At 36.4% G+C, this 15515-nt stretch overlaps 1 protein-coding gene across 7 annotated transcripts in view; it reads right to left on the bottom strand.

Moving 5' to 3' along the window:
- Positions 1-15515, bottom strand: part of Tdrd12 (tudor domain containing 12) — a 72830-nt gene that overhangs the window by 16917 nt on the left and 40398 nt on the right. For 6 of the 7 annotated variants that reach the window (XM_076838842.2, XM_076838841.2, XM_076838840.2 and 3 more), the window contains 9 exons: positions 14809-14994; positions 12921-13077; positions 12354-12481; positions 10623-10814; positions 10255-10383; positions 9202-9319; positions 8337-8476; positions 8015-8235; positions 3282-3381 (listed from right to left, as the gene is read on the bottom strand). In XM_076838842.2, coding sequence (XP_076694957.1) covers positions 3282-3381; positions 8015-8235; positions 8337-8476; positions 9202-9319; positions 10255-10383; positions 10623-10814; positions 12354-12481; positions 12921-13077; positions 14809-14994 — 1371 coding nt within the window. Of the gene's footprint in view, positions 1-3281; positions 3415-8014; positions 8236-8336; positions 8477-9201; positions 9320-10254; positions 10384-10622; positions 10815-12353; positions 12482-12920; positions 13078-14808; positions 14995-15515 lie in introns of all 7 variants that reach the window. The other variant, XM_077105838.1, reaches the window with a different exon arrangement.

Below are 15515 nucleotides of genomic sequence, written 5' to 3' on the forward strand. Positions count from 1 at the left end.
CTAAAAATAAATATTTAAAATAAATAAATAAAATGTAACATAAGAAAAAAGCCTAATTTTTTTTTTTTTAAAGGGCAGCTGGGCACAGTGGAACATGCCTACAATCCCAGTGACTCACGAAGCTTGAGGCAGGAGAAATCACAAGATTAAGCTGGCCCAGGCAACTGAACAAGATCCTGTGTCAAAATGAAAAATAAACTAGGTACGGTGGCACACACCTGAATCCTATCGACTTGGGAGGCTGAGGCAGAAGGATCATGAGTTCAAAGCCAGCCTCAGCAACTTGGCAAGGCACTTAGCAACTAGTGAGACCCTGTCTCTAAATAAAATACAAAAAATGGCTGGGGATGTGGCCCAGCAGTTAAGCGCCCCGCTGGGTTCAATTCCCTGGTACCAAAAAATAAATAAATAATTAATTAATTTATTGGGGATGTGATGTAATGGTAGAATACCCCTGGGTTCAATCCCCAGTACCACACACACACACAAAAAAAGAGCAAAAATCCTGAAAAGCAAATTCATAAAATAAAAGATATAAATATACAATACAGCATGTGAAAAGATGATCAATATCCATTATCACAAAGAAACTACAAATAAAACAGCACAAATGCAACAGAATAAATATTTAAAGAATATTTAAATATTTTAGAATTTAGGCTAGAATTAAAGACCAAATGCCAAGTACTGATGACAATATGAGGTAAATGGAATTCTCATATGCAGGGCTGGTGAGAATGTAAAATGGTACAATCACTTTAGAAAACATTTCTAATAAACCCATACTTTCTTATAAACATATACTTTTATAACCCAACAATTAGACTCCTAGGTCTTTTATTCTAGAAAAATGAAAATATATATTTAAAAAGACTTATAAAACAAATATTCAAAGCAGCCAGAAACTAGAAACAACCCAAATGTCCATCAACTTGTGAACAAACTATGGCACATCTATAGACTCGAATCCTACACAGTAACATAAAGAACTACATAAAGAAATCTCAAAATCACTGTATTGAGTAAAAGAAATCAGATTCAAGAAACTTCATTAATACAAAGCTACAATAAAAGTAAAACAACTGACAGAAAGCAGATCGGTGGCTGCCAGGGACGATGGTGTAGGGCAAGGTCTCAGTGATAGGGGACAGAAGAGACCTTTTTGGGGTTATGAAAATGTCTGCATCTTGACACTAGTAGTGGTGGTTACATGACGATTTACATTTATCAAGACTTAACAAACTATACACTTGAAATTAGTGATTTTTATTGTATGTAAACTATACTTCAATAGAGCTATCTAAATTAGAAAGAAAGGAGGGGGCGATGGGGAGATTGGGTTAGCAGGGTTCTGGGAAGGTGGTAGCAGTAAAATGCGAAAATTTTTTCAGTCTGTCTGAATCCTCACATGAGCTCAGACAGAGCAACAAAACCAGGCACATAATTCACAACAACAATTGACAAAGTGGCCCAATGAATATCAAAATAAAAGCAGATAAGGAACAGGAGAAAAATCTAGATGATTTGGTTTGGGCAATGATTTTTTTAAGATATAATACCTAAAGCATAATCCATGAAAGAAAAAAATGTAAGCTGTCTTCATTAAAATTAAAAACTGCTCTAAAAAAGACACTATAAAGAGAATGAAAAGAAAAACCGAGAAGGAGAAATTCTTTGCAAAACATATATTTGGCAAATATATGTTTGTCAAAATTTACAAAAAACTTTTTTTTTTTTTTTTTTTGTACTAGGAACTGGACCCAGAGGGGTGCTCTACCACTGAGAAAAGATCTCGTTAATCACTGAGGCTGGCCTCAGATTTGGCTCCTCCTGCTTCCTGATAATTTCTTGGGTGTCCGGCCTCATCTGTCTTACTAGGGCAGGGCATGTAACTCAGTGTAGAACATGTATTCAGCATGTCCAAGGTCTCTCGGTCAATTCCCAACACAAAAAAGAAAAATGTAAATCAGAATTAGAAAAACATAGAAATGAGGGGATAAAACTCAGGGAAAAATTAGAAAGAAAATTATTTCAATGATGAAAACTGTAGTGGATCAACAGTGACCATCCCCCAAAAGATATGTGCATGTCCTAATTCCCAAGGTCACTGTGACTGTGACCTTATTTGAAAAGGGTCTTTGTAGATGAAATCAAGTATCTCAAGATAAAGAGACCTTTCTGGATTAAAAGGTGGGTTTTCCTTCCAGTGACAAGTATATTGTGGGGACACCAAGAGAAGAGAAGGCAATATGCAGGAGGCAGAGATGGGGGGGCGGGATGTGACTGCAAGCCATGACTGAAGCCAGGAGAGGCTGGAGGAGGCCAGAACTGGATTTTCCTCAGGAGGCTGAAGAGTGGCAGGGAGCACAGCCCTGATGTCACCTGCATTTAGACTTCTGGCCTCCAAAACTGAAATACATCTATATTGTTTTAAGTCACCAATTGTGGCAATCTGAGACAGCAGCACTAGGAAACCAACACTAAAGAGAAAGCCTTCAGGGGAAAGAAGTGAAAAGGAGAAAAAAAGTAATGAAGAAATTGATGAGGGATTTCAAGAAAATGATTTTTAACTCAGCAATTCGATTTGAATCTCAAGAATTTTCCTCACAGAAATTATTGATATTTGAACAGGATTCATGTAGTCACTGTATTATTATTACTATTATTACACTAGTAGTAGTCATTCCAGGGATTGAATCCAGGGGCACTTAACCACTGAGGCCTCAGGCCTTTTTATTTTTTTATTTTCAGACAGGGTCTCACTAAATTGCTTCGGGCCTAAGTTGCTGAGGGTGGTCTCAGCCTCAAACATGCAATCTCCTGCCTCAGCCTTCCAGCTTGCTGGGATTACAGGTATGTGCCACCTTCTTTTTTTTTTTTTTTAATGTTTTTTAGTTGTCAATGGACCTTTATTTTATTTATTTATATGTGGTGCTGAGGATTGTACCCAGTGCCTTACATGTGCAAGGCAAGTGCTCTACCACTGAACTACAACCCAGCCCAGGTGTGTGCCACTTTTTACTATATTACTTTTAACTGCCTCCAAGTGGAAACTTTTTTTCCTGAAAAAACAACTCCAAATTGTCATGCATTTGCCCAACTCATCATGGTTTTACATATAAATTTGGACTCTGAAATTAAGATATAAGAACACATTTCTATCATTAGATTAATGGCAGGATATTAATATTGAATATTATAAATCATAAATTACATTGTACTAAGATTCTGCTTAAAAAAATTACAATGATTCAACAATCACTGGACAAAAAAGATCTTACTTTAATGTATCCAAACATTGGTAGCGCTTGGTTGGATAATTTCCTTGGCATATCTATTTCTGGATTAATATGGTGTCTGTCAGGACAGATCCTTTTGTCTCTGGGAAAAAAAAATAAAACAATGAATAGCTGGCTTTGTTTTTTGTTGTATTGGTGACAGTGCTGGGGATGGAAACCAGAGCCTTGCTCATGCTAGGCAAGTGCTCTACCACTGAGCCAAACCCCAAACCCCTCAAAATAGCTAGATTTTAAAACCAGAAAAATACAGATAATCACAGTTAACATGGAATTGTAAACATTTTTCAGAAAATTAATCTGCAGTTGAAATTAGAGAACTTTTATTCCAAACACTTTAGAAGTAACCATATTAAATACTTCAAATGACACTAACAATATATAAATAAGCAAAAAACCCTCTAAAATTTAATTAAAATTGAATAAACTTAATCAAGAGTTACTTTATTATTTATTTTTAATAATTTTTTTACAACACCTTTATTCTTTTTTTAAACATTTATTTTTTAGTTGTAGGTGGACATAATACCTTTATTTTATTTCTATGTGGTGTTGAAGATTGAACCCAGTGCCTCATGCATGCTAGGGGAGCGCTCTTTCCTCTGAGCCACAACCCCAGTCCTATTTCTTTAGATACATATATTTTTTTAAATAAAGACCTTTATTTATTTATTTATTTTTATGTGGTGCTGAGGATCGAACCCAGGGCCTCATACATGTGAGGCGAGTGCTCCACCTCTAAGCCATAACCCCAGCCCCCTTTAGATATTCTTAAATGCATGATATAAACAAGTTCTTTATATACCCTAGAGATTAGTGCTTTGATGTGTGAGGGGTAAAAATTTGCTCCCAAGATGTAGGCTCTCTGTTCATCTCACAGATTGTTTTTTTTTTTTTTTTTGAAAAGAGACTTTTTAGTTTGATTGCATCCCATTTATTGATTCATGGTTTTAATTCTTGTCCTATAGGAGTCTTATTAAGGAAGTTGGGGCCTAATCCCACATGGTGGAGATTAGGGCCCACTTTTTCTTCTATTAGATGCAGGGTCTCTGGTTTAATTCCTAGGTCCTTGATCCACTTTGAGTTGAGTTTTGTGTGTGGTGAGAGATAGGGGTTTAATTTCATTTTGTTGCATATGGATTTCCAGTTTTCCAAGCACCATTTGTTGAAGAGGCTATCTTTTCTCCAGGGAATGTTTTTGGTACCTTTGTCTAATATAAAATAATTGTAATTTTGTGGGTTAGTTAGTCTCTGTGTCCTCTATTCTGTACCATTGGTGTACCAGTCTGTTTTGGTGCCAATACCATGCTGTTTTTGTTACTATTGCTCTGTAGTATAGTTTAAGGTCTGGTATAGTGATGCCACTTGCTTCACTCTTCCTGCTAAAGGATTGCTTATACTTCTAAAACAAAGCCTCAGAAACATATCACCATAATCCACAATAAACGTCAATTAACCTCCAAATCAGAAGCTGCTCCTTCACTACAATGTTACCTCCCAACTGAGAAATAGCTGAAGTTTCAGTTTTAAAAGTTAATATTCTATTTAAAGGCATACTGAAAATTGTTATTAATATGCTGGTTAATGTACCATAATTTAAAAAGTTAATGTCATTAATTATCTTAAAAATGAATTCAATCCAGGAGACACATTATCAGACACCTATGCCTAGCCATCCATTTACTAAGTAGTGGCATGTATCTACAGGGATCCCCATACCTTACCAATTGATCTACAGAGTTGATTCAGCCCCTTTTAAAATTCCAGCAGAGTTTTTGAGAAATCAGTAAGCTTATATCTTCAATGTATATAGAGATGCAATAGATTTGAAGAAGCCAAGCAACCCTGAACAGGAGCAAGGTTGGAGGACTTATATGCCAGATCCCAAGTGTCACTATAAAGCTACAGTGTTTAAAGTATAGTGCTGGGCTGAGGAAATAGCTCAGTGGTAAAGTGCCTGCCTAGCATGCATGAGGCCCTGAGTTCAATCTCCATCACCACATAAAAAATAAACAACAATAAAAATGATATTAAAAAAAATAAAGTGTAGTGTTAGTATAAGGAGGGACAAATGGACCCACAAAAAGAACAGGGTCTAAAAACAGACCATATATCTCATCACCTGGATTACGTCAAAGGGACTAATTCAGTGAGAAGAGAATCATGTTTTAGACAAATGATGCTGGAACAGATGACTGTCTATGCAGAAAAAGCCACTTGTGCCCCACACCTCATACTATATATGCAAATTAATGGGGTTTTTAAAAAATTTTTTGGTTAGACACAATACCTTTATTTTGTTTATTTATTTGTTTTTATGTGGGGTTGAGGATCAAACCCAGGGCCTCACGCATGCTAGGCGAGCGTTCTACCACTGAGCCACAACCTCAGCCTGTAAATTAATGTTTTAGAGGCATCATGTCAACACCCTAAAAGTTTCTGTTTTCAGAGTATTTCAGATTTCATGTTTTAGAGTCACAGATGTTCAACCGTGTCAGACAAAATACTTATATCTAGGATAGCTAAGATATACAGGTTATATACCTCCTCAAACTAATAAGAAAAAAGAAATGCTCCATTAAAATGGGGAAAAGATAAGAGCAGGTATTTCAGAAAAAGAGAATGGTCAAATGTCTCACAAACATAAAAAAAAAGATTTAACATCATTAAATCCACCATCATTATGGAAACACAAATTAAAATTGCAATGGCTTTCTATTATCTCCTCCATGAATACTAAGGACTGGGAAGGATGTGGACCATCTCTAATTCTCATCACTCCTGACAGGATCATAAAGTGGTCCACCACTTTGGAAGAGTTAACATATGTTAACCCTATGGCCCAACAATTCCCAAAAGAAGTGGATGAATATTTCCACAAAAAGCCATGTATGACAACGTTCAGAAAAGCTTTAAACATCATAGCCCCAAACTGGAAACAACCCCACAGCCCATCAACAGAAGAATGTGATATACTCAAGACAATGTAATACTAAGCCAGAACATATATAAAACAAAGATACATATAACAACAACATGGATCAACGTCACAGATATTAGATTGATTGAAAGAAGCCAGATGCACAATTCCATTTATATGAAGTTCAAAAATGAGCAAAATTTTAAGATATGAAATCAGCATGGGTGCCCAACAACAGATAAATGGGAAAAGAAAATGTAGTATATACACAATGGAATACTATTCATCCATAAAGAGGAATAAAATCCTATCATTTGCAGAAAATTAAATGAAGTGAGGACATCATGTTAAGTGAAATAATTCAGACACAAAAGCAAAGAGCTAAAAAATGTTAATTTAAAAACAGAATAACAATTACTAGAGATTGGGATGGGTATGAGGAAGGAGGTAGGATAGGAAAAAGGAACTGGATTTGATTAAAACTCATATATGAATGTAAGGAAATACCAAATCGAACCCTATTAAAATAGTCATTTAATACATGTTAATAAAACATTGAAAACAAATGAACAACTCTTGTCAATGGTGACAGCTATTTGAGGATGGTTACTTCTAGAGGAGGGACATCAGGAAGAGCATGCAGGAGTTTCTAGGTGCTCTCTCAGTTGGGTGGTGGTTTACATGGGTGTGCAGATATTGACATTTCATCAAGCTGTAAACTTTTTTTAAAAAAAACAGAAGTCAAATTTTATCAGTCAAAAACATTATTTTATATACATAGAGAAGAACTGAACTCACCCATTTTTGTTATATATTTTTCTAAAGTTTTTCTAATAAACAAGGTCCTGATGATCCCTGGACTACATCAGGTAAATACAGCTACAATTTTGATACCAAGGTAAAGCGCTCTTTTGTGAAATTAATTTTCTTGCTCTAATTTTTTTTTAGTTTTAAAAAAATTTATTATTGGTGCATAAGTTACACTTGGACATACTAGGATATGCACATAATTTCATTCTCCAGTACTTCCCCAATGCCTTCTCCTCCTCCCTCCCCAGGGTCCCTTCTCTTTCTTAACTGGTTTCCCTTCTATTTTCATGAAATCCCCCTTCTTTTTTCCACTCTAACAAATGAGAAGATATAACGCTGACTTTCTGAGTTTGCCTTATTTTGTTTAACTTGACAATGTCCTATTCCATCCATTTTCCTACAAATGACAGGATTTCATTCTTCTTTATGGCTGAGTAAAACTCCATTGTATAGATATACCATATTTTCTGTTTCCATTCATCTATTCGAAGACACTTAGGCTGGTTCCATAGTTTGGCTATTGTGGATTGTGTTACTATAAACATGGGTATGCATGTATCTCCACAGTACACTGAATTTAATTCTTTTAGGAAAATACCAAGGAGTAGTATAGCTGGGTCATATGGTAGTTCCATTCCTAATCTTTTGAAGAACCTCCACACTGATTCATATAGTGTAAATTCATATAATTTACAATTCCAGGTAAAAGTGTTCCTTTTTCCCTTACATCTTCACCAGCATTTATTATTTATATTCTTGAGTGAGATAAAATCCCAATGTAGTTTTGATTTGCATTTCCCTCACTGCTAGCGTTTTTTAACTTTTTTTCATGTTTGTTAGCTTTTTTTTGAGAAATGCCTCTTTAGTTCATTTGCTCATTTATTTACTGGGTTATTGGTTTTATCAGTGTTGTTTCAAGCTGTAAACTTATCATCTCTGTACCTGACTGCATGTTATACTTTAATTAAAATAAAGAAGACTGGCTTACTTGCAAAATCCAAAAGCCTTAAGATACGAACAAAGAGGTCTTCTGGCTTTTTTGTCTTCTTTGGCTTCTAGGACCCCTGCAGTGAACTCGTACAACTCTGATGGGATTTTGGCATCTGCTCTTTCCAAGTAGCGCAGAACACCAACTGCATGGCTCGCATTTCTCTCCGTTAGCAGTAGGACAGATTTGGTTTTTTTATCTCCCTGCTCTGCAGGAGAACCCTTAAAATGGGAGTAAATAAAGAAAGCAAATCATTCACACCAGTCTCAGTGAAACTTTGTGGACTCTAAATTTTTCATTACACAGAAAACGATAGTCAAACCTGTTCAGTTAAACTCTGAAAATGATCTGACATGCAGTATAGACGTCCACCAAATATCTTTGGTGAGGAAGGAAAGCTGAAGTGAATTACACACGTGGCATCAGTGATGGCCAAGAGTGGTATGCAATCGTCAGTTAAGGCTGGAGGAAAGATTTCAACAATTTCCCATGAGCTGCACTTACTTTAATAAGCAGTCCCCAAAACCATCCTGCAAAGCATTTCTGTACTATATTTTACTTTATTTCTTGCAATGCTAGGGATCAAACCATAACCTCATACTTACTATGCCAGTACTCTAGCATGAAGCTATATCCTCAATCCTTCATTTTACTTTTTAGAAGCAAAGAAACATCTTACCCACTTTCTTCCCCAAATGCCCCACACCAGTGATTAATTCCAGAGACAAGTGGCTTCATTTTTAGCTTGAAAAATGTCTTTTTTCTATTACAAATCCAGGCTGCCCAGATCTTTTCTTTTTTTATACATTCTAACTTTTGTATTTCTAATATTTAACCTTATTATAATTTATGATGCTTCAATATAGGTACAGATGCACTATGTACAGCTAGATACAGACTTTATAGACTACATATACACAGATTTTATATATACAACAGTAATCCTCAAGCTAGAATTCCAGGTAAAGTGTCTAGATCAACGGTTGCTGCCTATTGACCTATGAGCTCTGGGGCACCTAGATTCATCTCAATGAGAATCTTTTTGGAGGTTAATTTTCATTTTAAAATTAACATTACTAATAAATTCTGAGTAAGTCTTTGAAATATGGAGGTGAAATATATAAACTAAGACATGATTCCTATGAGCTAACCTTTGTCTAAATAGAAGTAGAAATTAAAACACTTACCTAATACAATATGGGAGCCAGAACTTAATTTCTTCTTCCAATGTTCTAAAACACTTTTTAAGTTAAAAACCATTTCTTTATGCATTTTCAAGCAAAATATTGAATTGCTTTCTACTACCTAAAGGTAAAACCACAGAAGCCAGTTCAAAATTAGGAATATGAGCTTGAAGCCAGCTGTCTCATCAAGTTAAGTATCAAAGTATTCAACTGTAAATCACCTCACTGACCCAGTAATTCTTTGAAATGACTATAAAATTAAGTAAATATATCTCCAAAGTTCCATTGTAGTTCATATAAAAACTTGCTCAAGTGAAACAAACATCATTTTGCTAAAACTATTTCCCTTCCTTTTAAAAATAACACATATACACATATGTATGTATAAGTATATATAAAATACATGGTACTGTTGTCAACAAGGTTTTTTTTTTTTTCTCCCCCTTCCAGTACTGGGGATTAGGGCCTCACACATGCTTGGCAAGCACTCTACCATTGAGCTATATCCCCAGCCCAATAAGGGCCTTTTAACTGTACTGTTGAGCTCATTATTATGTACCGAAAGATGTACTACAGCTTCTTTTAATTTTTGTATTTAGCTTTGTACATTTCGGCAATTAATTAGCATTTTACAATTAATATGAAATTAGATAAAACTGAATAAGTCTTTAGCCAATTTATTTGGCTTTTCTGGTACTTGGCTTTTCTGGTACATGACAGTATGTTTTACTGTTATCTTCACAACTTTTTAAAATAGAGAGTAGTGATGTGGGCATTTTGTTGATCAACTGGACCCTTTCATGTTCTACCTTGACAGACCACCTGGCACTGTTCCCTGAGCCTTACTCCCCTTGTGGGACCATGCTTCAGGAAAGGCAAGGATCCTCCCCCAGGCCAGACCTCCAGCTGTCAATGCTTCTCAGCAGAGCCCACCTCTTCTTCTGATTGATGTTAAACTTGCAAAATGGCATCTCCCCACCACATATCAACTACCCAAGTCATTTTTTCCTCATTCAAGATTCAGCCACAGTTTAAATCAACAAGACAGGGACTCACCTTACACACTATTTCTGTTTCAGCTACAGAGCAAGTAAAGATCAAGGTCTTTTGTGCCTGACTTGGAGTGAAATCAAGAACTTGGAGTAAAGTTGAGGTTTTTTCACATTCTAGGCAAAGATGCACAACCTGGTAATGAAATTCAGAAATGAAGTAATTTGATTTTTAAAATATTCAAAAAGTTCCAGTTTTACTTTTCATAGCTAAGTTATAATTTTAATAGAAAAGAATGCATAGGAAATCAAAACAAATTTAATTTACAATTATAGATTTGGGTATGAAATAGAAGCTACAGTCATCTAATATTAAGCCATGAAATACAGGCTACTTGCTTGTGCTCATCAGCTCCCCTCTCATTCATTCATCACCTGTTGGACGTTGCCATAGAGAGCAGCCTCCTCTGGGGCTGTAATCACAATGTAGGGATCATTCATGAATTCTCTGATTAGATGTTCTATATGTCTGCTCCAATGAATGCCAACCGCAATGATCTGATGTGGTGCAGATTCCCTTTCTTCAACTTCAACATTTTTTTTAAAGTTATCTAATATAGCAAACATCTAAAAAATTGATATAATTAATTTTTATTTCAAAATATAGTAATAATTAGTTTGACAGAACATAATATGTAAAAAATTGCATATTTGCTGTTTTCAGACAGGAGGAAGCCTTTCCAAAACAAAAGTAAAGAGAGAAACTCAAAAAGGAGAAAATGTTTTTTTGTTTTGGCACTGGGGACTGAAGCCAGGAGTGCTTTACAACTGAGCTACATATCTAGCCCTTATTATTTTTATTTTGAGACAGGATCTCATTAAATTGCTTAGGGCCTCACTAAATTGCTGAGGTTAGCCTCAAACTTGCAATCTTCCTGCCTCAGCCTCCCAAGTGACTAGGATTATAGGCATGCTCCTCTGAGAGAAAATGTAGCCAAATTCAGTGGTGCATACCTGTAATCACAGTGTGGGCAACTTAGTGAGACTGTCTCAAATAAAAAACAAAAAGGACTGAGGACATAGCTCAGTAGTAGAATGCCCCTAGGTTCAATCCCTGGAAACACAAAGGGAAAAAAAGAGGAAAAAGGTGAGGGGTGGGGCAGCGAGGGGAGAGAAAGAGAATATCAATGAACATAAAACTCCACTATAAATCAAATTAAAGCACAAAAAACATCTTGGTAAATATGTGTTAACACATCTAATGGGATTAACATGCTCACATTTAAAAAGGTCAAAAAGTAATTACAAAAGATGACTGCACCGTAAGAAAGAAAAGGAAATGATCTAGCAACTTTAGAAAATGAACATAATGATTAAAATGAATTAATGTTCAACTTAAGTAATCATGGAAATACAAACTACAAGGCTAGACATGCAAACCAGTGGTAGAACACTGGCCCAGCATGCATCAAGCCCTGGTTCCATGCCTAGCACTGCAAAAAAAAAAAAAAAAAAAAAAAAGATGCAAACTGTACTAACAAGATCTGTTTACGGATCAAAAAACCAGGCCAGGGCCTCCTACTGGTCGGAGGACAGCAAACATTGCATAAATTGTTATGCCCATGTGATTCAATATGCCCAATAATAATAATAACCTTTAGAACAGGAAGTAATAATACAATGCTGTAAACTGCAAAATGTGAATTAAAAAATTATACATAAAATGTGCTCTTGATATTGAATACATGTATCAACAATTAGAAATTTTAAAAAGGAAGAAATAATCCAAAATAGTAGAATGATTGCCTTTGAGTGTAAGATGATTAGGGTATTGTATTTTTTTCAAGTGCTCTTCTCTATTTCTCAAAATTTTTTACAATAAAAATTATTGCTTTTATAATCAGAAAAACATTCATTATTTCAGTAAATCTTCCTGGGAGAGAAATGTTGCTTTTCAAAGAGAGATTTAACACTGGAATGAAATTTCAAATAAATATTCTCTCTTCTAAATTATAGAAGTTAAAGGAAATTTTTTTTTAGATTAACCAATTTATTCCTTAACTAGATCCTTTTTCCTGATTCTATTAATACTTAAATTTTATCTATTTTAGAAGTATATGTATACATTTAGAATAGTAATAACATCTAAATAGATGCCATACTTACCTGCTCATTAGCTTCAAGGAATAACACTTCCACCTCATCCAACACTAGATGACAAAGTCTAAGAAATAACAAGCTTTGGTATGTGAGAAGTCTCAGGAGACTATGTGGTGTTGTGACAATCACATCGCCTACATTTTAAAAGAAAAAACAATGCCCATTTTAGATTTTTTTTTTTTTTTACAGGTTTTCACAACATTTCCTTTGCTAAGATTCCACATACTGCGCTTCTCTCCTCAGGTGCCCACCCTGGCTGAGCCCTGTCAGTAGGGGACAAGCCTTGGCACTCCTACCAGGTTCTGCACTCCTGAAAAGCAGGAGGCTTTTAGTCAACAACTGTGTTCAGCATCTAGCAAGCAGTAAGTGGTGAGTAGAAAGTGGATAAATGAAATCCTGTAGTTTTCTCAGCAAAACAGATGTAGGTCAAGATTGAACCTACATCATGGATACCCATCAATGAGTGACAAGCTAGGTTATCACACAAGCCTGTCATCTACAATCCCAGACCTGCCTGGGCAGGGTCCCCTGTCTTCTACGGGGAAAGCCAAACTGCTTGGAAAGAATGCTTACACCCCCTTGGAAGCTTCATGTTTTTGGCTTCATCTTTGTGAAGTCCAATTGTTAATAACACAGGATGAAGAGGCCTGGAGGACATGCTATAGTCGCCCAGTAATTCAAAAATAAATTGGGCCTTTTTCCACCCTGGGCACACGATGACTGCAAGAGGCTGAAAAGACAAACAAATTCAAATAGTTTTGAACAGTAGTTAGAAATTGAACACAGTATATGTGAAACATCCAGAACATCTCCTTGTACACAATAAGTGCTACTTCAGGTTTTGCTACCACCATTATCACATAAGTTAGAAGAGTTAAAAATAATTTCATTAAAATAGATTTAGGGGATTGGGGTGATGGCTCAGTGGTAGAGCACTTGCCTAGCATGTGTGAGGCACTGGGTTCAATTCTCAGCACTGCATATAAATAAATAAAGATAAATTGACATCTAAAAAATATTTTAAAAAACAGATTTTAGACACATTGAGCTAGATTTTCTTAGGGCTTAAGCTAAGTATTGCATAAGTATTAATTCGTTTAATACATTCTTATGAGTAGGGCCTACTATTACTTCATCTCACAGATGAGGCATCTGAGGCACAGAGAAGTAAAGCCAGTTGCCCAAGGCTACACAGTTCATACTTGGTAGCAACATGATTTGAACCTAGGAAGTCTGGCTCCAGATTTCCTGCTCCTAAGCCCAAGGATGAACTAACCACTTCCTGAGAGGGGCCTTAAAAAGTGGATAACAGCTCTTTCTTAGGAAATTACCTTCTGAACCCTACCCTCCACTAGCCCACAGATTCTCTTGAAGGTGTACTGCCTACCAAATACCTTCCTGGACACTTGCTATCCATTAATCGAAGAGAAGCCTAGTTTCCTCTTTCCTTTAGAAAGATTCAGATGACAGTTTCCAGGCACAGACCTGAAGGCAGGTTGACCATAGAGGCATGGAGAAAGTAGGGAGACACAAGGGTCAAGACTTAAGATGGCCTTTTCTAACCCCAGCCATGGTTCTACCTCAACACTAGCTATATATCATTAACAGGGCTTAGCTGTTAACAAACTGGTGAGGGATGAGGGGGATAAATGCATTCATTTGATTAAATCAATATCTAATAACCAGCTTGAATTCCAAAGGGAAATCATCAAACTGCATGGCATAATTAGAAAGAGAGCTAGTATCTGTTCTAACTGCAACTCTAAGCTCATTTTCGTACTGCTGTTTCACCGTTTGACACATGATGGAACCCTCCGGAGTGCACCCTTTGTGTTAGGACGGAGGTTTTACACCCATCAGTTCCAAGAGCCCAAACCCAGAAAAGTGGACATCACTATTCACTGCCATTTGAACCCATACCCATTTCCCTTCTCTCCATCTTTCTGTTACTTTCAGGTTCTTACACATGGGGAAATTATTCTAAAACAGTGTGGGGTACTATGAGATATTGAAGAATGTAGAATAAGACAACAGAAACTTAACTTCTAAGCCCACTTCCACACCATATCAGCTGTCAAGAATTCACCCAAGCAACTTATCATGACCTGGGTCTTCTCATGTATACAGTGGTGAGAATGATATACACCCTGACCACATCACATGGTTGCCATGACAATGACATGAATTAATGTGAGATCATTTTATAATTCTATGTTCACCTCTAAAAGCCAGGGCTTTCCTGCTCAGCCCATGACCCACAATCCAGGCTTGGATGAGAATCAGTACAGGAGTACAGGTGACCAGGAGACGAGAAAGGCTACTTTCTCACTTTCTTCTATCTTGGCAGTTGGAAAACCAAACTGAGTAATGTAACCTGAACTTTACCAAAGGTCAAGTGTATAATTAAAAAAATAAAAATTTAATTCATTTTTGTTGTGAAACAAAATTGTCTTAAACTTACTCCGTTTCTACTTGGTAATGACTTGTAGCAGCCCCCCGTTTGCAAAATCGTAAGCAACGGTGGGAGGTACAACAAAGGGTCATTTCCACAGTGAGAAATGACAACCACATCACAGCCACGTGCTATGGGAGGCCAAGAGTAAGATTCAGTGTGACTGGGTCCCGGGAACTTATTTCTTTGAAGAGCCTACAAAAAAATCAACAACCAAAAACCACAATAAAGTAGAGAAAACAAACAACAGCTCCATATCATTGCCACTCTACTCCATCTACCACTCAGTATATACACATTGATTAATCTGACTTTTCTGAGACTTACCCTGGTAAGTCCCTCTGACTCTTAGCTCAGTACTATACTCCTATTATATAAAATTTTGTTTTCCTGGGCTCCATTCAAAAGAAACTGGATGGTGATCCACTAGAGCTCACTGGATCAAGGATGTGGTTTTTTGATCTTATTCTCCCAATAATCTGCCAGTCCACCAGCCTCCCTTGTACAGCATTTTAAAAACATGCTTTTATTCCTTTGTTTATCTATATATCTCTCACTAAACCAAATTCTCCAACAGAGTTCTCTAGCCACACTGATATAATTTTCTAAAAGACTGAGTTCAAGAGCACCATGGGCTCTGTGATCCCTCTCCCCAGAACCCTGAGTCCCAGATGCAAAGGTACTGCTTACTCTGTCGCCAACCTGGGAGCTTCCAG

The sequence above is a fragment of the Callospermophilus lateralis genome, chromosome 18, assembly GCF_048772815.1.
Source record: "Callospermophilus lateralis isolate mCalLat2 chromosome 18, mCalLat2.hap1, whole genome shotgun sequence".
Classification (NCBI taxonomy): domain Eukaryota; kingdom Metazoa; phylum Chordata; class Mammalia; order Rodentia; family Sciuridae; genus Callospermophilus; species Callospermophilus lateralis.